The sequence below is a fragment of the Elephantulus edwardii genome, unplaced genomic scaffold (assembly GCF_000299155.1).
Source record: "Elephantulus edwardii isolate Elephantulus edwardi_28Jun2011 unplaced genomic scaffold, EleEdw1.0 scaffold00037, whole genome shotgun sequence".
Classification (NCBI taxonomy): domain Eukaryota; kingdom Metazoa; phylum Chordata; class Mammalia; order Macroscelidea; family Macroscelididae; genus Elephantulus; species Elephantulus edwardii.
The window spans coordinates 7215153-7241020 of record NW_006399787.1 but is presented as its reverse complement, the minus strand read 5'-3'; the positions used below and the strand labels follow the sequence as shown (position 1 = coordinate 7241020).

The 25868-nt window shown below is 43.8% G+C and overlaps 1 protein-coding gene across 1 annotated transcript in view; it reads right to left on the bottom strand.

Annotated features, from left to right (window-relative positions):
• Positions 1 to 25868, bottom strand: part of POMT2 (protein-O-mannosyltransferase 2) — a 57667-nt gene that overhangs the window by 28685 nt on the left and 3114 nt on the right. Inside the window, 7 exon segments of the mRNA XM_006884651.1 lie at positions 476 to 558; positions 1198 to 1304; positions 2700 to 2859; positions 5390 to 5498; positions 7088 to 7196; positions 10270 to 10374; positions 15781 to 15865. Coding sequence (XP_006884713.1) covers positions 476 to 558; positions 1198 to 1304; positions 2700 to 2859; positions 5390 to 5498; positions 7088 to 7196; positions 10270 to 10374; positions 15781 to 15865 — 758 coding nt within the window.

The window sequence follows — 25868 nt, the reverse complement described above, 5'->3', positions numbered from 1 at the left end:
TTTAACACACGGTCACAGTGGGTGCAGATTCTCTACACCTCTATGCTCTTGGAGGGCGTCCACTCCTACAGTCTTCAGTGTGGCTAACACTTGCTCAATTACTGCCTGTGAACAAATGAATAGATTCTGTAGGTCACGAAACTCCGTGGTGGAAGCCAGCACGGGCCTTGGAGAGTCTGTTCTGTCACCACACTCTCTGTGGTCGCATCCCCACAGGGCTGGCTTTGATGTGCCTGTGGATGCAGTGAGGGGATTCTGCAGGATCAAAGGACATGCTACTCAGGATGTGTTCCTCCGCGTTTCCTTTGTCCTGATTCACTCTCTGCAGAACTCTGCCTACATCTAACTGGGTTTTTCTCACACTCTGCCCTTTATAGGCTGAAATAACTCAAGCTGTCATACATGTCTTTTCCAATTCAGCCCCCAGGAAACTCTCTGCTCTTCTATCTCTGTGGGAGACACCAGGGACACTCACGTTCAGGGATGGAGGCATTGTGCAGGTTGTTCCCTGAAAGGCGGGCCTGGAAGGCAGAACTGAAGAAGCCGTCGCCAGGACCACTGTGAAGAAAGGTGGAGCAGAAGAGAGTTATTTGAATGGCGCAAAAATTGCCATTTCCCAACAGCCTTAAGGACAGCTGTGCTCAGTAAGCCTAAGAGGTACAAGTGAGGTGGCAGTACAGCTCAGAGGGACAGACATGAGCGATGGAGCTGGAGAAATTAGGATCCAACTCCCAACTCAACTGCTTATTAGCTGAGTGATCTTAGGAAAGACAGCTCACGTTTCTGAGCTTCAGTTGCAAAACTGAGAAGAAATTCAAAAGGACTCACAAATGATTATGATTACATGAGATCATGTATATGAAATGCTGCACAGTTTCTGAGACTTTAATCTTCATTAAATGGAGCTGGTGCTGTAACTATGATCGCCACCAGGGTGGCTGCCGCTAGCCAAGGAATCTGCTGACGGATAAGGGCAGTGAGGCTATAAAAAAATTCTCGTCATTTTCAAGTGACCATGCTGACCATTCCGAGCCCTTGGTTATCCAGAGAATAGAAAACAGCAACAAGGAACAGGTCAAACCCCTATATAATCCTCTCACCATCCCAATTATACATCCAGGAAATCCCAACGTCCACTGATGGACTAGATCTGATGGTAGATCTACATGAATGGTTGAAAGGTTCCGGGGGCTGTACCTTTTACTCAGCACCATGAAGTGAACAGCAAACACGGCCGTGTAGAGAGCCAGGGGCAGCACTATGAGGCACAGGATGCGAGCAAGCAGGTGTTTCCCCACAGTCACCTGCAAACAGAGGCCAGCATAGGGTGGTGGGTCCACAGGGCCTTATTATCCCTCCTATCTTAATGTGCATTGTATGGAAGTTTTTATGTCTAAGTCATAATGATAAAAAAAAAAACTAGAAAGAGAATGGACAACAGGCAAAAACGTGTGGAAAAATTCTAAAATCATCCACCCTCCATGAGCTATAGTGACTCAAACACAGACTAGCCAGTCACCCAGGACCCTGAGCAGTTACTACAGCATACACAGTGTCACCTTCATCATCACTCACCAGTCCCCTCTACCCTATATTTGCATTTCATTTCCCTGATGCTTCCTAGCAGTCCCAGCCCCACCTATCACATGGTTAGATACTTCTTATCTGCGCTCCAGGCCTCTGCTTCCTCCCATGCCTTCCCAAGCTGTGCAAGACTGAGCTAGTGGGAGTCTTCTCCAGGCTTACACAGCATTCGCTAGCTGGATCGTAGCTGCCTTCTTAAGTCCATCTCTACACTGTCTTATTGTTATTGTTGTTGTATGTCATCAACTGGGAACTGACTCATAGCTGACCTGCCAGTCAGCTCTTTCAGAGGCAGTAAATCGACGGGGAGGAGATTACCCATCTTTCTCCTAAGGAGTGGCTGGTGGATTCAAAGCATGTGCCTTTGGGGTGGCAGCAGAACTCCTTACCAGAAGGCCACCAGAGCTCCCTCACTATCTCTCGAGGTGTCAGGAATCATATCTTATTCTTGTGTCTCATTTCTTACCAAGTTAACTTGGGAATTGAGTTCAGAGCCAGATTCGGCTTCACCTCTTACCCTCACTACCTGTATGACCTTGGGAAAGTTACGACTTCTAGGTCTCTGTTTTCTTATTTGAAAAAAGGAGGATATTATCTGCCTGTCTCGAAGGTTGTAAATGAGACAATGAAGGCAAAGAATTTTGCACAGTGCCAGGCAGGGAAGCAACTCTTAATAAATAATATTATTACTATAAAACCTAACAATCTTTCTTGGTAAAAGGAACAATGTGAGTTCTGAAAGGTACTTCACTCATTTTACCAATGATCACATAAGTCGGTGTCTGTCACACATTTGGCCTGAGGAGAACTGGACAGATCTCCTGGCTGGGCAGTTTGTAGAGTACTTAAAAGACATCACAGAAGCAAAAGCCAAGAGAGAATCCCAAGCCTGTTGTTCCAAGACTGTTGGTCCATTCTCTTTTCTCACATTCATTCTCTCATTTCTCTCTCTCCCTCCCTCCCTCCCCTTTCCTCCCTCTCCTTCTCCCTCTCTCTCCCTTTTTCTCCCCCATGCCCCTGACACTGCCCACTCCCTGCCCTCTGTTGTGGCAGCAGGAGTTCCTGCTTAGCAATATCTGGGGGGAAGTTTTTTCTAAAAACACTTGGGCTCTTACCAGTGAAAGACTGAGGTCTCCAAACAGGTGCCAAAGGTCTGAAATGGTGTTCAGGCCCACTTGCAGAATGATAAAGAGGCCAACAAACTTGACCCCAAGAGCGCCAGCGAGACTCACACCAGTCAGGCTCAGCCAGAGCCACCAGGGGACAGAGAAGGGCCTGAAACCCAACAAGACACAGTTCAGTTTGGCAGCTGGGACCAGACAAGAGCAGCAGTGGGCAGGAGCAGAGGGCTCTTTCTGGTGAGGCTAAACTGTGACGGAGGGAGTGTCTATAAAACCCCTAGAACCGCCGGCAGAACTCTGAGTGGGAGCAAGCAGGGCATTTTTCTGGACAGAAGGTTCACAGTTCTCCTGGCTACACAAAGGCTTAATGACAAACAAGAGGCTCAATCTTTAGTAGGGACCCATCAAAACGCAAACTCACTGCTGTCAAGTCAGAACTGACTCCTAGCTGACCCTGCAGTGGGTTGTGCAAGGCTGGAAACTGTACAGCAAAAGAACACCCATCTTTCGCCCTCTGAGCAGCTGGTGGATTCAGACTGTCAGAGGCACCACCTTTGGGTCAGCAGCACCATTCCCCACGGATATGCCAGCAGAGCCCTCCTGCCATATAGGAGTAAAAGAAAATGTCAGAGGAGTCCCCTGGACTCAAAGTCCTCTCCTTTGTGTTATCTTCAGGCCTTACAAAAGCCCACACTTAGTGATGTTTATTCCATACCAAGAACTTTACATACCCTAACCTTTTAGTCTTCACTACAACATCATGAGGACAATCCTTCTGTTCTTTTCTTTTATATGTGAGGAAAGTGAGGTACAGAAAGAGAGGTTACGTGATACAGCTAGCAACCCTGGCAGTCAGATTTCAAAGTTCTTGCTCCTAACAATTTCTCTATAGTGCTGTTGTTGTTGTGCATCATCAAGCCAGAACCGACTGATTCTCCCGTGGATTTTCAGAGGTAGTAGATGGCACAGAAGGAGAGTGAGTCCTTTCTCCTTGGAGCAGCTGGTGAATTCAAACCATGTGCCTTTGGATCAGCAGTGCAGCTCCTTGTCACTAAGCCAGTCATCCGTAATAAACCACAGTGCTCGTTTCTGAGCACTGGCTGCAATTTCTTCCAAGAGTAAATGTTCCTTAACAGCCAAGTCCTATACACCTCTGTACCTCCAGCTCCTAGCACAGTACTTGGCACACGGTACGTATTAGGAAAAAAAAAAAGAAACAAAACAGAAAGTAGAGTGAACAGAGTTGTTATGTGCCATCAAGTTGCTTGCAACTCATAGCGACCCTGTGTACAACAGCTCTGAACCTTGCTCTACCTGTGCCAACATTATTTTCTCTGATCTACCTACCCTCATTACACCAGTCACTGAATCAATCCATCTCATCGATGGTCTTCCTCTCTTGTGCTGTCTCTCCACCCTCCCAAGAATGATGTCCCTTTCCAAAGACTGGTCTCTCTTTACAGTACGTCCAAAGTATGTCAGACAAAGCTTCAGAATCCTTGCCTCCAACACAGTAGAAATAAGATTATCTAAAATCAGTGTGGCTGGTCATCATAGGTTTGATTAGCATAATACAGCTTAATGAGCTTGGTCATGAATGCGATCAAGTTGCCTTCTAGAAAAGCCAAAAAAATCCAGCTCTTCTGGTTTGAAAGGAATAAATGACCTACTCTACTCTCTAAGCTCTGGTGGCCCAGTGGTGAGAAACTGAGCTGCAAACCTGAAGGCATGCAGTTAGAATCCAACAGGTCCTCTGTGGGAGAAGGATGGGCAATCTCCTCCCATGTGACTAAGCGCCTCTGAAAACCTGCTGGAGAGTCAGCTATTGGTCAGTTCCAACTCAATGGTACACAACAGTAACAACTCTCTAAACAGAAAAATCATATGAAAAAAGACTATTCTCCAGGGTGATTTGGCTTTCCAGAGCAGCTTTCAATATTACCAGAACATGAAGGAATTCTCTTGACTGGTATAGACCATTTATAGACCATTCAAGCCAACTTTCCTATAAATTATTTTCATCATTAAGTCAAGACTAGATGCAACCTTGAGGCTTCTGGGAAGTATATATCCTTGTACCTTCTCCTCCATGATGGACAATGTGAAGGAAAATGTAGATCTGGGATAGCAGTGTAAGGGATGGCTTATAATATTGTGGGGTGAGAACACGAGAACTCCTTCCACAAAGCCCTAACCAAATCTACCCTCTCATTTTATAAGTATTATTAGTAATTTGAGGGGGGGGGCAAGAATTGACATTTTCTTAGTCTTCTACAAGTTGGCATAGTCCACAGGGAGGTGACTGCTAACCCATAGGCCTTGCCTCTCTGGAAGTTCAACTCCACCAGCAGTTCTGAGGGAGAAAGATGGCCAATATTTTCTCATGCAATTTACAGCCTCAGAAAACCTGCTGGAGGACCAGCTATGAGCTGGTTCCAAATTAAGGGCAATGAGTTTTTCAATTTATAAAAGGCAAAAAGAAAAGCATCTATAGAAAACATTCATATTTTTATTATAACAAAATGCTCAATCTAAGTTTAAAATAACAAATAAAAATTGTACACTTTCTCTAAACTCGGGTTCCAGGCAAGGTCTCCAGGCACCCACCCAGGCCCCGGTCATTACAGAAATCCTGGAGCGGCCACTGCCTCAGTCCCTCCCCTCCCAAGGACGGGGTTTCTTACCTGTCCGCACAGGAGTTGTACTTGACCATGCTCAGCATGGCAGCCATGATGAAGAACATCAGGATGGGGTCAAGGAGGATGTACTGAGACAGAGTGAGGCATCCCGTGTCTGCAAAACATCAGCTCACTGGTCAAAGGCAGAGTCGGAGCAGGGTCCCCTGGGAACCAAACACCCCAGCAGTAGGAAACATTCTGGACTAAGCATTTGGGTAATCAAGTCTAGACGGGCCACTGAGCGACGAGGAAGGAGGAAGGACACAGCGTTGGTGTATCCTAAAAGCCCAGTGGCAAGAAAGAGTATCTCAAACCAGCTCCAGGTCCTTGTACTAAAAGGGAACACATCATGCACTGAAACAGAGTAGTCCTGAGACCAGGGCTCGTTCTCATTTTCATGATCAAAAAGTGAGCTCTGTCCCCTGCTGATGTAGCCCAAACAAGCTATACTGAAAGAGTCTTACTATTTTCTAGAATGCCTTTGTTGAGAGCTGAGTCTCCATATAACTGCCAGGGTGGTTTCTGTTTAAATATCTCCTTATGTTACATCTAGCTAAAACTCCCCAATGTCTTCCACCTCGTGTAATGTGAAGACGCCTCCAAGGCCTTCACAGTCTCGCCCCTGCCAATGTGCCCAACTTCACCTCCCACCACCTTCTGCCTCACTCACTGCACTGCAACTGCATTGACTTTCTTGTTCCTTATCCAGCACTGTCTTGAATCAGAGTCACGGCACTTGCTATCCTCTCTGCCTGGAACACACCTCCCATAGGGCTCCGCATGAATTCATAACCCTCTGCTTCACTCAGATCTCTGATCAGAACCAACCCCCTCAGGGAGACCTTCACTGACCACCTTACATCAGATAGTCTTACATTCTGTCACTCACCCTACCTTATTTTCACACTGTAATTGCAGTTTAAGATAGCCTATTACAGACTATTACACACTGTCTGCCTCACTAGAAGGCAAGCTGCAATGTCGGCAGAACATCTCATTGGCAATGATGAGGCCCAGGAAAGTGGTCCAGCACAGGGCGGGTACTAGGTAAGTAGCCACTAAATGAAAAGTGAATAAATAACTGATTGAATGAATAGCTGAAAGGGAAAACAAAATCCCACCAGTCCCATAAGGCAAGGCTCTACAGTGTTAAAAACACCTGCCAAAACAAAGTCTAGACCACCCCTGAGGTCACGAATTCACACTCATAACAATAAGGCTAGCAGTAAGATTGACTTCTACAATCAACTTTGCCCATAGTAAAAATTTACTTTGCTATTTTGCCACTCCCTGCTATCCAGTTACCTCTACGGCAGCTGCTTTGCATTCAGTTGAATGAGTTTAGGAAAGGCCAAGGGGCCTTGGTAGCAGCCTGAGAGTGGCAGAATTAGAATTCTAAACCTCTTTCAAAAAAAAACCCAAATATATTTTATTACACATTCTAAATTAAATTGTGATAGTTTGAGGGTTATCTATTCCTTGAGATTACCCATATCAACTTTCCCATCCAGTAATATAAAACCTTGCAACATGAAATATTTATATATAGGTGTCATCAGTGAATACATATGAGGTTTGTATATATTTTATATCATTATAAACTCAGTGAAGAACTGGCCTCAGAGATGTCACCCTTAAACGTACTGATTTCCAGCTGATTAACAGTGTGGGAGTTCCCCCAGAACGTACTATTAGAAAACTTACCACAGATGAGGAGGGCAGCTGTGAGTAGTGCAGCTGGGAGAGACCTGGACAGCTCCAGAACTATGAGGTAGGCAAAGGGAATCAGACAGGAACCCAGGAATGCACAGAACTGGAGAAGGAGAAGAGAAGCAGTCAAGCAACGGGCTTCTCTACATCTCGGGGGTCTGTCTATATGACTCTAAGATGTAGAATTTTGACAAATTTGGCTCCCTAAAATAATCTATCTATAAATGAGAAATCTTTAAAAACTTCACAAAACCAACTGATTCATAGCTGACCCTCCAGCAGATTTTCAGAGGCTATAAATCGTACAGGAGGAGATTGTCTACCTTTCTTTCACAGGGAAGCTGGTGGATTCGAACTGCCTTATCTTTGGGCTAGTAGCACAACTCCTTACCCACTAGACCACCAGACATGGTATTTATAGTCAGAAGTCAAAGTGAGAACACGTGTTTCCACTAAGCACCAAGTTGGTGCACTGACATGAAATCAATAAAGTTTAGAATGCATGGACAATAAGGAAGATGCCAGGAAGGTATGGGAAGACTGGCCCAGAGCAGTTTCAAGTGAGAGAATCCAGAGTGAGCCTGCCTCACCACAGATACTGTGACCCTGGGAAAGTTACATCTCTGTATCTCAGCTTCTCTGTCTATCCAATGGAAAAAGCAAGAGCTGCTACCTCATAGGGTTAATGTTTTAGATTTGATGAGATAAAGTTTTATTAGCACACAGAAAATGCACACACTATGTTAGCTTCTACTTGAGCTATGTGTGTAAGTTGAGATAGATCTGTTTGAAAGCATTTCATTATTTTAGAGACTATCAATGCTATTTCTGTAATTTTGTTCTCTTTCTTTTCATCAATGATGTCAGAAAGCCACTCCTCAACCCACAGGAAGAAATAAAATCTTGGTAACAATAGTGACACTTCAGCATCTGGCAGGCTGTATGACTGCTGGTTTTGTCTTTTAATCATTAGCCCTTTTTCTATCAGAAAAGTTGGTGGTTTGAGCCCACCCAGAGACACCCTGGTAGACAAGCCTGGAAATCTGCTTCCAAAACGTTACGGCTTTGAAAACCCTGTTGAGCAGCTCTACTCTGTACATTTGGGGTGGCCATGAGTCAGAATCCACCCGAGAACAAATTACAGGGACAGCTTACCATCTGCCATGCTGCCCATCAAAAGTAAACCTCTCATACTCAGGCTTCACTCTGCAACATACTAGTCCTTGGTCTTTTACTAAAGATTTTCCCAGGATTGATCCATTATGAGTTAAATGGCATGAAAACAACCACCACTGATTCTGTGAGCTCTGCAGAGGCAGAGCTTATGAACCTGTTTAATAAAAGCCCTTATTTAGTAAACCTCTCCCTCTATGGAATCCAACTGGAACCAACTCATAGCTGACCCTCTAGCAGGAAACTGAGGCTGTAACTGGCACTAGAGGAGACTGCCCATCTCCCTCTGTGGAGCGACTCGTGGAGCCCACTGGAGAAGCTCCGCCTTTGGGTTGGCCAAAAAGCTCCCTACTGACTAAGCCACCAGTTTCTTTAACCCACAGGAAGAACGTTTAAAGTAAGTGCTGCTGTGTAACATCGGGTCAGAACCACTTCATTTATTCCTTTTTTCATGTTGTGTACCACAGAATAGGATCCAACTGGCACAGGAGGAGATTGCCCCTCCTTCTCCAGTGGAGCATCTGGTGGATTCAAACAGCGTGCTTTCAGGATTGCAGCACAGCTTCTTGCCACTAGGCCACCAGAGCTCCCTTGAACCAACTAATTTCTGACCCTCAAGTGGGTTTTCAGAGTCTGTTAATCACATAGGAGGAGACTGTCCATTTTCTCCCACTGAGCAGCCGGTGGATTTGAATCATGTGCCTTTGGGTTGACAGGGTAACTCTACCATTAAGCCATCAGTGTTCTCTTTTAAAGTAAACTTAAAAAAGTAAATACAGAAACCCAGGAAATGGGAAATTTTCACATTCCTTCTTCTTTTGATGTTTCTTCCTGCATCACTGGTATTTTGTCCAATCCAGGATTGCAGTTTGAGGCTGTATTTGTTCTTCAGTTCTTTCGGCTTGAGAAATGCCCTTCCCCTTTGGCTTTTTTTAGCTCCAGGTCTTCACATAACTCATTGCAATACTTTGTCTTCACAAGCTGCTCTTTGAAAATCTGCTGCCGCGTTCTTCTCCACATAGTTTTCGTTTCTTATTTGTTCAGCGTACAGATTCAGTTGGTACAGGGAAAGGACACAACCCTGACATCTTTCCAAAATTTAGACCATGTAATATCACCTAATTCTGTCTGAATCTAGGCCTCCTGGTCAGTGTACAGGTTTTGCATAAGCACAATAAAATGTTGTGGAATTCCATTCTTCTCAATGTTATCCATAACTTATTATGATGCACACAATCATTGTCAATAAAACAAGTAAACATCTTTCAGCCGAGATTCTTCTCACATCAGCATTTATATTCTTCATGCTGCAGCCACTTCTGAATCCAGCTTGTATTTCTGGAAGTTTTCATAGGGTCAGCTATGAGTTGGTGCCAACTTGATGGTACATAACAACCAGCACTACTACTACCACTTTGAGGAGGCCTCTCTTTCTAGTCCAGTTCTAGTGCCTTCCAAATGGAAGGGCTCATCTTCTGGCATGATACCAAGCAAGGACAGACACATGGCTCCCTTAAATCAGATTAGAAAATCCTTGTGTGCACCTAACACCTTGATGGAGAAAAACATAGGAGCATCATAAAAAAAGTATGAAGATGCTACAACCTTGAGAAATGGCCGTAAGACATAGGCAACATTCCAGCAGCTATGGTCATAGAGAGGAAGAATGTATGATTTGCCAGGATGCTGGGGTCAGTGTCAAGGCTGCAGGAAACACATGGCTGCTCTCCAATCTGAAACTGGCCTCATGTGGGTGGGCTAACAGGTGACAAGCCAGTCTGTACTTGCTCCTACCTATGCAATCTCTACATTATTTACCTGTCACCTTCTTTTTCTCTCTTCCTCACCCCACTTCTGAGTTTTTACACCACAGGATTTCAGTCCAATCATCCTCCCCTCTCCTCACATCTCCAGTTCCTGCTACCAATCCACAGCTTCCACTGGTAATCTTTCTAACTGAGGTGGTCCCCTGGTTCAGTCCATATCACGTCAGAAAGCCTTACTCCTCTCATTCCCAGGTAGTGATGATGCTCATACTTGTCCCCAGGCTTCTGGAATAAAAAAGTACCATCATATCCACTCAGGTAGCCAGCAAGACCTATCAGCATCTGAGGAGAGAAAGAGAAAACACGGGATATAAGATAAGAGACCTTTGGGAGAACATTTCTGTCCCTTCAACTTCCCTCCAGCTGCATCCACAGACACTGGCTTTCCTTGACAACTGTCCATAGAAGGGGATGCCAATGTGACATTTCTTCCTGCAGCTGTTGCACAGAAAAGAGTCCTTTGTCTACAGATCTCCCTGCTAGAAACAAATCCTCTCTGTTTCTTGGCCAAGTGCCTGGGAACAACACAGACTGAACATTTAGGGAGAAATTGCAAAAACGCAATTTGAGAGGCACAGCCAATGAGGGGCTCCCTTATACAGCCTCCTTGAATTTGTTGTGAAATAAACCACCATAGCCCCTTGAAGGAGGCCATGTGCAGAGGCTGACACAGGCACTAAGCCATGGGCTTCAGCCAGTCCACTCCTGGGAAAAGGGCCCACTGAAAGAAAAATGAGGTTCTGAACCAGGATGAAGAGGAGAAAGAGTTGCCAAAGTGCTGCATCGCAGGACTAGAGAGAAAAAGAAAAAGAGGAATGTTGAAACGGATGTATTTTCCAGAGGAGAAAAATCCCAATGGAAAAACTGCCAAAAAGCCAGAGACTGGTGTCCCTTATTTCCAACATTCCAAAGGAAGGAAGGCAACTTTGGTACCTCCCCAGGCAGAACAAACTGACTATAAACCCAGAGGGTGAGCCACGAGCCTTTCAAGACACTGAAGAGCCTCAGTCTCTCCTCTCCTCTCTCTCCTTGGCTCACAATAGAGTATACAACCTGGTAGCAAACACCAACAACTTGTGCCACCCCCCAGCTGCCCCAGCCTGGGCCTGTGTGGAGACAGAACGCTGGTTGGGTGTGGAGAAGGCCCCCACAGGGACAGTGCTCTTGAGGGCCTGGACCCAAGTCCACTACACAGCTCACAGGTTTCTCTAAGTAGTTCTACACAGAACCACTCTCTAGTCAGGTCAGGGTACCGAAGTCAGTCAAAGTTCAGCACTACAGGATCATAAAGATTTGTGGTTTTGTTGTTGATTGACTGCTTTTAAAGATGAGAAATTTGAGGGACCCATAGTTTATTTAATACAATAAAACTATTTTAACGTAAATCTGTAGTTGTTTGCCATATTGTCAGAACTGACCCATCGCTGACCCTCCAGCAGGTTTTCAGAGGCAGTAAATTGCAGGGTAGGAGGATCCCCATCCTTCTCCCATGGAGCAGCTGCTGGATTTGAGTGCATGCTTCTGAGATTACAGAGCAGCTTCTTACCACCAAGCCACCAGAGCTCCCTAAATAGAAGGTACTGAAAAGGCAGGGCCATCCAAATGCCTAGCGAGATGAACTAAAACTGACAGGAGATACTGAATGGATGTCCCTTCCCACCCAAAACCTTGGAGAACAAATCCACCTGGGGCTGGTCATAAATGAGTAGGTTGGTTTTATGGTCTGCAGGGGATAAGAAAAATTTAAGTGGTTTGAATCTCAGCATCCTACAAACAAGCTATCTGACTGCGAACAATTCTTAATAACTTCAAATTGTTGTTGTTGTTGTTAGCTGACCCTCCAGTGGGTTTTCAGAGGCAGTTTATCGCAGAGGAGGCAATCGCCCATCCTTCTCCTACTCCAAGTTATAGGTGATCAAAGTCTTCCCTGCAGGAGCTGAGAGAATCAGAGGTGATACTTCAAGTAGAACCCCGAACACTGTACCTGGACTTAACAAGTCCTCGAAATCATGCTCCTTAATGCTGAAAGTGGCTCACACTCATTTCATACCCTACCTCATTCAAAACAATAAAAAGAAAATAAATGGCCAATAAACATAGGGAAAAAGGTTCAATCTAACTCATACAGACATGCAAATTAGGCAGCAAAGTATCACTCTTTACTCTCAAATTGATAACACGTTTTTTAAAAAATAATTCATTCACATACATTGAATTTTACACACTCACATACATTGTGTTTTATATAATTACTTACCACTGATCAATGTCTTTTATCATCCTATCTCACCCAAGTCCCCTCTGTACCTTGTCTATTCCTTCAACTTCACATCCCTCAGCTAATCTCTGCCCCAGTGAGTTTTGTTGGGTTTTTTTTTGTTTCTCCCCCTTGGCGGTTTTCAGGCACATTTGTCCTTTTGTCAATTCTTGTCAGGCTGATCCCCTCTTGCCTGGAACCCTTACAGCGCTCACTGTCAGCTACCCTCCTATTTTCACAGAAGTGGTCTTGTGCAGTATTTGTCCTCTTGTGACTAAATTCTTTCACTCAGCAAAATGTCCTCTATGCTCACCTATTCTTACAAATATGTTGTTCTATAGAGCTGTATAGTATTCCACTGTGTGAATTTATCACAATTTCTCTATCCAGTCATCTTTTCTTGATGGGCATTCAAATTAGCAACTAAAGAATGAACATAGTAGTGCTGGCGACATCTGGAAACAATTACCTTCTTTTTTCTTTTTTTTGTTTTATTATTGTGTGTGTGTGTGTGTGTGTGTACTGTCAAATCAGATCTGACTGGTACAGGAGGAGATTGCCCCTCCTTCTCCAGCAGAGCATCTGGTGGATTTGAACCACATACATCTGGGATTGCAGTGCAGCTTCTTGCCATTAAGCCACCAGAGCTCCCTAAAAATCAATCACCTTCTTACACTACCAGTGGCTGGCGACATTGTTACAAAAGTTATGCAGGGAGGCTTGGCAATAGCTAACACAATTTTAAAGGCGCATAGCCTTTGGCTACTGGGGAGCTTTCCAATAAACCTGCAAAACTCTGCAAAGATGCACGTAGAAGGACATTCATAGTCAAAGTTTTTGCAATGGTTAAAACTAGAAATAACAAAGACCTCTATCAACGGAAGAGGAGTGAAGCAATTTATGGCACTTCCACGTGCAGGCAGGCCCTGATTTATGATGTCATTTGAATATGATGAACCCCACATCCATGTTTATTGCAGCTTTGTTCACAATAGCAAGGAGTTGGAAACAACCTAAGTGCCCATCAACAAACGAATGGATAGAGAAGCTGTGGTATAGTCACACAATGGAATACTATGCTGCATTGAAAAACAAGGAACTCATGCAGTATTATTAAAAATGGGTGACCTTGGAGGACATTATGCTGAGTGAAGTATCTCAGTCACAAAAGGACAAATACTGCATGGTGCCACTGTTGTAAAACAGGACTGACATCAGGTTGGGGGGAGACTGAGAAAGATGAGTTCAATAATGTACACTGCATTGAAACAGATGAGGGAGAAAACTGGTTAAAAGGGATATTTGATTAGGTATTTTTGTCATGACAGGTGTCTAGAGTGAAGGCTACATGGTGGAGTGGACCTGGGGAAGGGTTTGTAAAACAATGAAAGAGTTTTTGTTTTACTTTTACAAGAGGGTAGTGTACTAGGGGGAGGATGGGGAGGGAGGAAAAGTGCAACAATGAATCAATGGAAATCCAAAGTCTCTGTAAATTTTTACTGAAATTAATAATAAATTTTTTAAAAGAATATGATGAACCTTACTTATTATTTGGGAGGTTTTTATTATTTGTATTTCTTTTATACGTTTAAATGTATTCTCTCTAAACCCCAAAGGCAAATATAGGTCAGATATATAAAAATACTGATAATAAAAGGCACTAAGAATGAAAACAAAACAAAATTAAAAAGTATTCAATGTTGTCAGAACTGGTTTATGACAAAATTTCCAGGAGAAAAATCATTCTAAGTCAGGAACTACCTGTAACTGACTGAACCAGTGCCATCAAGTTGATTCCAACACATGACAACACCAGGTGAGTCCACAGAGTTTTCAAAGTGTTCCCTCTCCCTCAATAGATCACCAGACCTTTCTCCCAAGGTACTAAATCAATGTCTTTGAGTTGTGGTGCTGAGGAGTACTGAACATACCAAGGACTGCTAATTGAAAAAACAGGATTGTCCTGGAGAGGGTGAAACCAAGCTGTTCCTTGGAGGCTAGGATTTTAACGCTCCCTCTTACATACTATGGGCATGTAGTCAGGAGGGATCAGTCCATGGAGAGGGACATCAAGCTTGGAAGGATGGAGGAACAGCACAGAAGAAGGAAGACTCTGGATGAGATGGGTTGATCAGTAACTAGGGTAAATAGAGGTAGATGTCAGGGTAGCAGCTATGCTTTCTTTAGGGTATACTACTAGTAGTGGAATTACTGGGTCAAATACTATTTCTATTTCCAACTTTTTGAGAAAGTACCATACAGCCTTCTATAGGGGTTGTACCATTTTACCCTCCCACCACCAGTGAATAAGGGTTCCAATCTCTCCACAACCTCACCAGCATTTGTTGTTTGCTGCTCTGTTGAATGTTGCTATTATTGCTGTGGTAAGACAGTATCTCACAGTTGTTTAATTTTTAAAATTTAGATATAATTCACGTATTATAAAATTTATCATTTTAAAGAGCATAAAACTAATTCATTGTTGTCAAGTCAGAATAGACTCAACAGAACTGATCCTCCAATGGGTTTTCAGAGGGTGTAACTGAACAAGAGGAGATTGCCCATCTTTCTCCATCACAGCAGCTGGTGACTTCAAACAACCCACCTATGGGTTGACAGTGCAATTCTCTACACCCAAGGCCATCAGAGTACCCTTATATAGTTCTGTAGTTTTTAGTATATTCACAGAGTCCTGCAACCATCATCATTATCTAATCCCAGAATATTTTCATCATGTTCCTAAAAAGCCCATACCCATTAGCAGTCACCCCCCATTCCTCCTTCCTCCAGACCCCAGCAACCACGTATCTACTTCCTCTCTCTATGGACTTATTTATTCTGGGCATTTCTAGAAATAGCATCCACAATTTTTTTGTGTCTATCTCCTTCCACTTTGCTTAATATTTTCAAAGTTCACTCCTGTTGGAGACTATTAGTACTTCATTCCTTGTTCTTCTACCTGAATAGTACTCCAATAAAGAGATAAAGGAATTTTGGTAGCACAATGGATAAAATGCCCAGCTGTTAACCAAAAAAAGGTCAGCAGTTCAAACCCCACATGTACACTACGGGAGAAAGATGTGGTAGTTTGCTTCTATAAAGATGTCCAACAGTGGAAACTCCGTGGGTCCGTTGAACTGTGGCTCATGGAGCTGCTACAAGCTGGAATCAACTTGTCAGGAGTAAGTTTTGAGGTTTCACTTAGGTAAGTGGCAATGCATTTACTTATTCATCAGATAGCTTTCCCTTCAGTTCCAAACCTCGAGGGTCCTAAAAAGAGATTTTTTATAAAAGTAGTTGGTTTGGAATACCTAGGGAATTACTTCTGCAAACTCAAGGATTCATTCTAAACCAAGACTTGGTTCTGATTCAAGTGACAGGGTTTCCCCCAGACGCACAGGTCAGAGAGCTGTTGCAGCCACACTGCTCACCTTTCCCAGAGGCGGGTGCACGTCAAAGAAAAAGGTACGGTTGATGTAGTAACTTCCCATCTTCCCGAAGTGAGTCTCATCCCAACTAAAGAAAAACAAAGAAAGAAATGACAATTTTTAATTTATGAGAAAACTTGGAGTGCCTTAATTAAACAAGACTAAATTATAGTTAAAACTAAAGGCTGGGAGTTTCAAACAATTAATGAGGACTTTTGGATTAAAAAACAGCTTTAAACACATATGATCTGAGGAAGAAAGTACTACATTGCATTTACCAGCCAGTCATCAAAAATTTAAATACCATCAATACTCCTTGTCTTAAATATCTTTTATAAGGACAAAGGACTTTCCTGTAACATGGAATTGTATTAAGACTTTTCTTCCAAGTCTGTTAGCCTATAACTCTGGGATTGTGATAGTTATTAGAAATTTTTACAATATCACGAGGATAACGGCTCTAGGAAGGCTGCACACCATGGTTGTCAAAGAAGTCTGATTTTGCACATCAACATTGTGGTAATTATCCTGCTGACTATGCTCTCATTGATCTTACTAAAATTAACCCATCAGTATAAAAAAATAAGGGAGCTCTAGTGGTGGAGTTTACAGGGAGTTGTACTGTTAATCCAAAGGCAGTATCTCTCTGCTGAATTTAATACACCAGCAGTTCCAAAGGAGAAAGACTGGCAGTCTCCTGTGTGATTTAAAGCCTCAGAAACCTACTGGAGGGACCACTGTGAGACAGTTCTGACTCAACAACAATCAAAGAGTGAGTGAGAAACAAAATTTGAAGGCTTTCTTACCAAATGTAAAACAAATCTAAAACTTATCCTTGCTCTGAAGTGACCCTGTAAGTAAGCTGACTTTCAAATCCTCTTCTTCCACACAGCCACATAACCTTACACACTTGGTGTCAGCTGCTGTCAACATATCAGTTCCAACTCATGGTGAAAGCCACGTGAGCAGAGGAGAACTACTTCACAGGGCTTTCAACACACATAAAAAGTCAGTTTGGTTTGTTTATGTTGTTTGGGTTTGGTTTTTGGTTTTTTTGTTATTTTGTTTGTTTGTTTTTAAAAAAAGATATTTGCTGGGGGATGGTGCGCACCCGCCAACCGCCCACACAGAAGAGACGAAGTGTGCCCCGCCGCCCGTGGGTGGGATGTGTGCCCTACCACCTGCAGGTTTGGGGTTCCTTGGAAAACCAGAGAAGATGATCACCTATACAATGGATTGTTGAAAGTCACTGTAAGTTGTCTACTTGATAACACTTACAGTCGCAGCATGTCCAAGAGGACCAAAATCCTAAATGCACCACATATTTTGATCTGTTGAATGCTTCTGCCAAAAGATGTTTGGACCTGGGGGGAGCCTGTTCACAATTTTCAGGTTCCCTTTGCCATTTATAAAGGGGGAGAGAAGTGACACCTACTTCAAATTATAGTATGACCACTTATGGGAGGGCGGGGGGTAAAAGTGGTGGTGCTGGAATTGGAGATGCTGTCCCTGGCCACACACTCCTCGGTCAGGTGAGGGAACCAGATTAGTGTGGGGGTAAGTAGAGGGGATATACCAGCCAGCCCATGGGGGGTGTTGCCCTGCTCGGGACGGGTTGTCTTCGGCCCTCGGCTCGGGGCGAGCCGTCATGGCCCTCTGCCCAGGGTGGGCTGTCCTTGGCCCTAGGCTCGGGGTGAGCCGTCATGGCCCTCTGCCCAGGGTGGGCTGTCCTTGGCCCTCGGCTCAGGGTGAGCCATCATGGCCCTCAGGGTGAGCTCCTCAGTCCCCAGATTGTACCATCTGACCCCTGGGTAGGAAAAAAAATTCCTAGGGTATCCAGAGAATTTTATCTAGGCTACTTTCTGCCACCCTCTCCCCCAGTAAACCTGAAAGCAACACTCCCAAAACCCCTCTATTTGTAACTCACAAGTTTGTTCTCTCTAGGTTTGCTCCCTTTCCTATAGGTAACCTTACCACTGAGTTTTACTTCAGACCTGACCCCGAACCCAGTGCCAGTGACAAAAAGGAAATACAACTGCCAGCTAGAGAAGCAAAGGAGGATGGAGCCTCTGCGTTCAACCAGCCATCCCCACTGGACCCACCTGGGAAAACACCTTGCAGTCCAGAGGGGAGCAAATGACAGGAAAATATCTTCTAACAGAACAAGAAGGCAAGCAGCCTTAACCCAAGATCACCAGTAAGGTGATAAAGTGTCCTCCCTTTTCCCCTTCACATCAATGCCCCTGTTCAGCATGAAGAAGCCTGAAAGTCTGCATCCAGTTCCCAAATCAGTAAGACAGCTGATTTAACTACCATTGGAAAATGCTTGTCATTTTCCTGTAGCATCTGGTCCCCAACTGGATCACTTTCATTTCCTTCACCTGCTCCCCCCACCAACCAATTTCTGCAGCTCTGCAACTGCATCCCTGCCCATCCTCACCCTTCTGCCCCCAACCCTCACCTCCTTGTACCCTCAATTTTTTTCCCAATAAAAATTTTTAAAAAAAGGTATTTGCCATGAATAAATCACTGAACATACAAAATTCAATCACTCTATTTCTGGCCTCATTTCTGTCTCAAGCCTGTACTGTCCAACTACCCTTCTTTCTTTATTGTTTCCAACTTTTGCACTCCAGTCAGCAATTATCATTAATGCAATCTTGACTGCATGTTTGGTCAATTTTGTACTGCAAAATTTGACAAAAGTCTTCAACTGGTACACTTTGTCCCAGCAGTCCAGAGACTGGGAGCCATACTGCACTGGAAAAGTCTGAGTTCAGGGACATCTCCAAATTATTGAGAAACAATGATGTTGATCCATATTCTTCTATTGTCCATAGGGTTTTCAGATGCTTATTATTTCAGAAGTGGATAGCCAATCCTTCTTCCTAGTCTGTCTTGATCTGTGAGCTCTACTACAATCTGTCCACCATGGATGATCCCTGTGGCATTTGACACACTGGTGACACAGCCTTTAGCATCACAGCACCCACAAGTTAACTCAGTACAGTAAACGGACAGACAAGTGCTGTACTAATTAGCACAATGATAAATAAGCAAGAACACAGATATCCAAGTGAAGAAGAAAAAGAAAGCAATATGCAGATCATTCCCCAATACAAGGAACTAACATAAGTCTCGGGGAGCAGCTCTAGGGAAGGTTTTCTCTCTGTGGCAGTTCTGGTGGAAGATGCTTACTGCTGAGTTTCTGCTCTTGGACTGTCTTCCCATGACTTAGTGTCTCTGCTCTTCCATCTGAGGCTCAGGGCTGCACAGCAGGATGATGCCCCAGACGAGGGCAGTGTCTCCTCTGGACCTATCAGGCTGGTGCTCCTTGCTCAAAGCAAAGATGGGTGGAAGATCCTTTCTTTCTCGTTTGTATTCTCAATTCAATAAGAAACACTCACTGCAGAAGATTAAACACTGAAGCCTTGAATATGGATTGCATCTCAATCCCAAGAAAAAAAATTTCCCAACACTGGACCAATAGGTGTCATCATGATAGATGGAGAAAAATTGGAACTGTCAATGACTTCATCTTACTTGTATCCACGATCCATACCAGCAGTCAGGAGATCAGGATATGTATTGTACCGGGATCATCTGCAGTCAGAGACCTCCCCAAATTACTGAGGAGCAATGATGTTAGTTTGAGGACTACAGTGCACCTGAGTCAGACCAGGGTCTTTTCAATCATTTGCTATGCATCTGAAAGCTGACAATTACTAAGGATAAGAGAGGAGTTGATGGCTTTGAATTGTGGTGTTGGAGAAGAGTACAGAATATCCCATGGACAGCCAAAAGAACAAATGAGATGTCTTGAAGAAAGTGCAGCCAGAGCACTCCTTGGAGGCAAAGATAATTGATTCGACACTGACAGCACCTAACAATCACCACCACCTTCTGGAAGCAAATCTCAAACCTGTCTTCCAAAGCATGCTAGATGGATTCGAATCACTAACCTTTTGGCTCATTGAGTGCTTAACTGTACCATACGTAAGGGCTTTTAAAAGGCCTGGCTATTTGTTTTCCAGTCTCCCTCTACAGCTCAGAAGATATTTCTAGTGACTAACCATCCTCAGGCCAGATTCCACAAATAATCCTTACCCACCTAGCACATAAGAAGCAAAACATGCTTTGCCCATGTAATACTTTTGTATTTACTCAGTGATTGTAGTAAGTGAGCAGAAGAAGCAATCTATTCATGTTCTAACAACAAATGACAGATAATAGTGGTGTCATGGTGATTTCTCAAAGCAGTAACATCAAAGCAGTATGACAAAATAGACATACAGCGAGAGGTTCGACCCCAGCTCCACCAGTTGTTAACCATATGCCTGGAAAAATCATTCATTCACTCTAGACTTCTTTTCTGATCTACAAAGTGAAGACAATAATAGCATCTGCCATGGCTCGTCCCTAATCTGAGTTGGGGCTCAACTCAGCTTACATGTATGAAATCTGTAGACTATATATGCTGAGCATTATTTAAACTGTCCTAATAATGGTAATTTCTTTTGAAATTTTCTTGAAAACATAGTGACAAAGGGACATGAGATTTTCTTTACTTCAAAGTTTCCCAAGTAAAACTAGTAGTAACATTCATATTCTTCGCTTTTATCGCTTCGCTTATGTTGGGCCAGACAGTCGTCCACCAGTCTTCTGGCTCCTTCATGTCTCACCAAGTATGTGAAGGACACAAGGTCCTGATCGCTCTTTGCCTGGACAATTTCTCTGAGTTATATTTGCAGCAAGCAACCTTGAGGGAAGAGGTAATGTATCTCTCTGGGACCAAGAACAGGCTTGCTTACTGCTTGTTGAGAGGCTTCCCCAAGCTCAGCAATCCTCATGTGGGAAGTCACCCACTGAACGTGCAGGCATCCATCTGAACTCCTGCCGTCATACGGCACTTTAGGGAAACTAATGTCAGCATGTTGATGCCCATCCTCTTGCTGAGCCCTAAGAAGAAATCTAAGTGCTTTGTGTCTGACCCAGGAATCTTCTATCATCCACCAGCATCCATAAAACTGTAACAGACTAACTAATTAGCCCACAAGTGGGGTAAAAGAAAATCCCAGATCCTGACAGTTTTGATGACAAGTATGGGATACTGAGTGATATAACTTTAAAAGAAAGAACATGAACCCCCACAACCTGGGTTAGGAGATGTGCAAAGACAAGACAATGTTCTTGCCCAAGTAGTAGGCAAGGGGGCTCTGTGTGAGAGATTCCCACTGCACTATCTACTAATGAGGGTGAGAAGAGAGAGGAATTAAAGTAGGCCATCTATGCCAACATCATGATAGATAAAGAAAAAGACTGAAGGTGTCTGTTTCATTTTACTCAGATCCACAGTCAACACCCATGATGGCAGCAGGAGAGAATTTTTTTAAAAAAAATTAATCTGCACCGGGCAAATCTACAGTCTAAGATCTTTTTAAAGTGCTTAAGAGCACAGATGTCAGTTTAAAGACTCAGGAATGCCTGATCCAAAAGTCGTCATTTCAATTGCTAGATAAATGAATAAGGATGTCAGGAGAATCAAGGCCTTTGAATTGTGGTGTTGGAAAAGAGTATTTAATATACCAACCAAGGACTGCCAAAAGAATTAAAAAAAAACAACAAAAACACCCTCTCTTGAAGGAAGTGCAGCCAAAGTGTTCTTTAGAGGTAAGAGTGGTTAAACTTTGTCTTATGTACTCTGGGCATTGTAAAAAGAGCACGCAATAGCCGTATCTGACCTCAACTAACCCCACAAAGGGAAATTATCACCATCAAGAGCATCTGTGGGGGGAACCCCAATCCTCAGGAGGTCAGATATCTCCCCTACAGTCTCGCAGCTCCTTCTACTAATTCCAACACCAACCCGACTGTTCAACAGTGTCTTAAATCTGTTTTGATAGCTACACAGACTTCATAGAACCATATTCAGGATTATTAGGGAAACTGACAGGCTAAAACTCAGGCTGACAACCAGATACAATTTCTCAGGACCGCTTCTTAAGTGTGCTCACAGGCTCTTCAGCATTCAACCTTGCAGGTTTAGCCTAGTGTTACAAAGCTCTCTAGACCTGCCAAGGCATCACTCCCGCCCCTCCAGTCTTCCAGCAAGCATGAATGAAGGCCCCTGGCTCTGGCTCCAAGAGCAGCAGTCCCATATCAGCTCTGTCTCATGGCGAATCTCTGGTTCTCAGCTGTTACTGGTGCTCTTCTTTGGCCCCAATCTAAGTGGCACAGGAATCTATAGCCCAAAGGACGCATGCTGTGTGCTCTGCTTCTTTCTTTCTGGTAGTGAGATTCTCAAGTTTCTGTTGCTGAAACCATTCCATTTAAATCTGGTGGAATGGCAAAATTAGCCAATCCTCTAGTGCATAGACTAATACGTCCTATTCACATGTTCCTGTCTAGCCATGTGCAAAGTCAAGGGCAATGGCTCTAGGAAAGCCATCTTGAACAATAGACTCACTATGCCACAGGCATGTTTTCAGGAAAGGACAGTCCTTGGAAAAAGGTATTATGCTGGGAAAAGTGGAGAGTAGGAAAAAGAAAGGAAGACACTCAAGAACAGGGAATGACTACACCTACGGTTTGCACATGACAGAGACCATGAGGATGGCGCAGGATAGGGCGAGGTTCAGATCTGTTGTTCACAGGGTCACTAGGTGCTGTAGTCGAGTCAGCAGCACTGGACAACAACAACATCATCTACATGTTGCCTCGGTTAGTCCTCCTTCTTCTCTGGGTGGAAGAAGGAAGGGATACTATCATGAGAATAAGGCAGCTAGATGACAGCCCCAGACAAAAGGCAGTATTGCTGCTGAAACAAGGAGTTCCCAAAGCTTAAAGGCATAGTGTCAATAATAAACCTCGCTCTTCAGTAGAGAACTCTAGATAAAATGAAAACACACTCAAAGACGATCCTGGTGAGTCGCATGCTCACACAGCTCTAGTTAAAACTGTTTATCTTTCAATTCCAAAGACTGGCTATTGCCAATTTAGAGGGTTCTGGTGGCTTTGCGGTAAGAAGCTGTGCTGTTATCCCTAAAGGTACAAGGTTTGAATCCACCAGCTGCTCTGTAGAAAGATGGGAAATCTCCTCCTGAGCGATTAACTATTTCTGAAAACCTGCCGGAAGGTCAGCTATGGGTTGGTGCAACTTGACAGTACGCAATAACAACTAATTTATGTTAATGTAGGAGAAACAATTCAAACCAGGAAGGAAATTATGGCTGCCCAACTGGAATGGAATCAATGTCAGTAAGTTGTCTATGTAGAAATGGTTAACCTATGTATGTTCAGCTGTGCATTTTCTCAGCAGCACCGTGCTTTCTGGCAGAGTGCCGCTCTCACCCTCTATGTCCATCACCTCTACAAGCCTAGCTGCTCCTCCCATAGAAAACATACATGTCCACCCTAATATGTTGGGGAACCCAGAGGAGAGAAAGTGCTGAGGATAAGAGAACAACTCACAGCAGTACACACAGGAAAGAAAAGGGCTCCTAGCCCATGGCACTCATCAGACACAGAAAACACACCAGGGAAGGTACCCACCCAGCCTAGTGAAGGGCCGGGGGTGGGGTGGGGGGTGGGGGGGGAAGCATCTCCAAAACAACACCTACTAGACTGTGAGGTTCAAGTCCCCTTAAGGAAGTAGCAGCATCCAAATTCAGGGGACAGGTCTAAGCCAAACTCCCAGTGGAGAAGGGAAGCTAAAGTGATCTTCTGGGTTAAGCTCTGAGTGCCACTTCAAAGGCTTAATGGTTGTGGCTTTTACTGCTGAATATGTGATTGGTATTAATCCTTTAAGTGCCAAAGATTCAGGGAGCTTTTTTAAATTTTGCTTATAGAAACCTGATTCCTTTTCCTCATGGGTGGTCCTGACGCAGTGTAAAAATCCCGGGAAAATGCAGAGAAATTACAGGTTTTAAGGGCCTAGGGCTGTGGAAAGGGGCCGTGAACAGCTCCATCTGCTGGACATGGGTATAGAGTACACAATTTTTTTTTTAATTTTTTTTTTTTATTTTGTGTGCGTGTGCCGTCAAATCAGATCTGACTGGTACAGGAGGATATTGCGCCTCCTTCTCCGGCAGAGCATCTGGTGGATACGAACCGTGTTCCTCTGGGATTACAGTGCAGCTTCTTGCCACTAGGCCACCAGAGCTCCCCCGAGTACACAATTTTTTAAAAAAATCTTCGCTCAGGTGTGTTAACTGGAAGAGCACACAGTTCAAATCCACCAGCTGCTCCACAGCAAAAGACATAATTTATTTCCATAAAGATTTACAGCCGTAGAAGTCTATATAGCAGTTCTACTCTATACTGTAGCATGAGAATCACCTCAACAGTAGTAAGTAAAATTACTTTACCCTACTACTAAGCTTCACCTGACCTCTAAAAGTTTCAGGATTCAGTGGACTGAGTTGTACTTTGGAGTCGGTCAAAACAGATTATACGGCAAACAATGGAATGGCTCAATGAGCTTCTAAGATGCTTGTCAGTTGGAAATACATTCAAGAATGCAACTACTTTGCCCATTAGAAGCATGTTGGTTTTACATGAAAAAGTGGCTAGCTTAACTTTTGGGGTATTATTTTGCACTCCAACACCTAAAGCAAAACTACTGGATCAATGGGGCCCTTGACTGACAGTTTCTTCTAAACTCCTGGGTCAATTCTGGTTAGCTGCCTTCAAGACAGTCTTAGTGACACTATGCTAAACAGAACAAAACAATACCCAGGTAAGCACTGTCCCTGGGGTCAGTTGTGGATTTAATGGCATCATTTTTAAGTAGGTCATCAGGCCTTTCTTCCTAGGCTGTCTTAGTCTGGAAACTCCACTGAAATCTATTCAGCATCACAGCAAAATCCAAGTGCCCACCGACACCTGGGTACTGGCTACACAATGGCTTAGCTGACAGTGTAACTGGGGCAGCATTTTGTACTGCCAACAACTAAAATCACTCCTCAAAAAACAACAACTCAAAAGAATCTCTAACTCTACTTCTACGTTTCACCTCCTTCTGAACCAGACAATCACTTAATAAAAGCAGAATGGTCCCCTAACGCAGTGATCCTCTGAAAGTGGGGTCTCTTTTTGGCTACCAACTGGGCGATGACCAGAACAAAAAGGTGAGAGGTGGCCAGATAAACATATTTTGATATTCTTCCCTGATCATTCCTGGATGCGAAACCCCAGACAGTGGGATGGAGGAGGAGTCTATGTGATTTCAAGTTAATTCTAGTTTAATGCCCTGGATTGTCTTGTTGGCCTGACAAACCCTTAGAAGACAAAGATAATGAGAACTGAGTTGAGCACCCTGCTTGTAGACAATCCTCACTACAGCGGAGGGGGAAGACACAGTAAGAGATGGGGAGACACAATGAGAGTCTGCCAATTTCCTAAAAATGCTCTGTCCCTGCTCTCCTAGACATAAAGTTTGGGTATTAGAAGGAACTGACTGGAACAATGGTTATGGTATAGCTACTAGAATGGGCACACCGATTGCGTGGCTGTAGAAGAAGACACACAAATTTGGCACCAGGGGAGGGAATGCTTTAGACATTGAGAAACACAAAAAGGAGAAAAATAACTAGGGCTCTAAGTCTTAGGTCCAGCACCACAGCCAAGCCAAAAGAATCACATGGTCAACCTAAGTGATTGACAGCTATAACTGACATTCTGACCTGCAGCTGAGTGTGTCTTCAGGACATGGAAACAGAAAAACTAACACGGTCATGGCTGGTCTGGAACTATATTGATGGACCAGAGACAACAAAGAGACACTCACAACATGGCACTTAATCATGCTTGTGCAAAGACATAAACCTAAACGTGTCTGTGAAAATATATGTTACTGTTAGGTGCCGTCAAATATGAACCACAGTGACTCTATGAACAACCTGTGTGAATGAACTCTGTCCTGTCCCGTACCATCTTCACATTTCCTGACACAGTAGAGCCCACTGTCACAGTCACTGTGTTAATCCACCTGGTAGAGGGTCTTCCTCTCTTTCTCTGACCTTCCATCTTTCCAAGCATGATATCCCTCTTCAAGGAATAGCCTCTCCTAACTTCTTGTTGTTGTTGTTGTT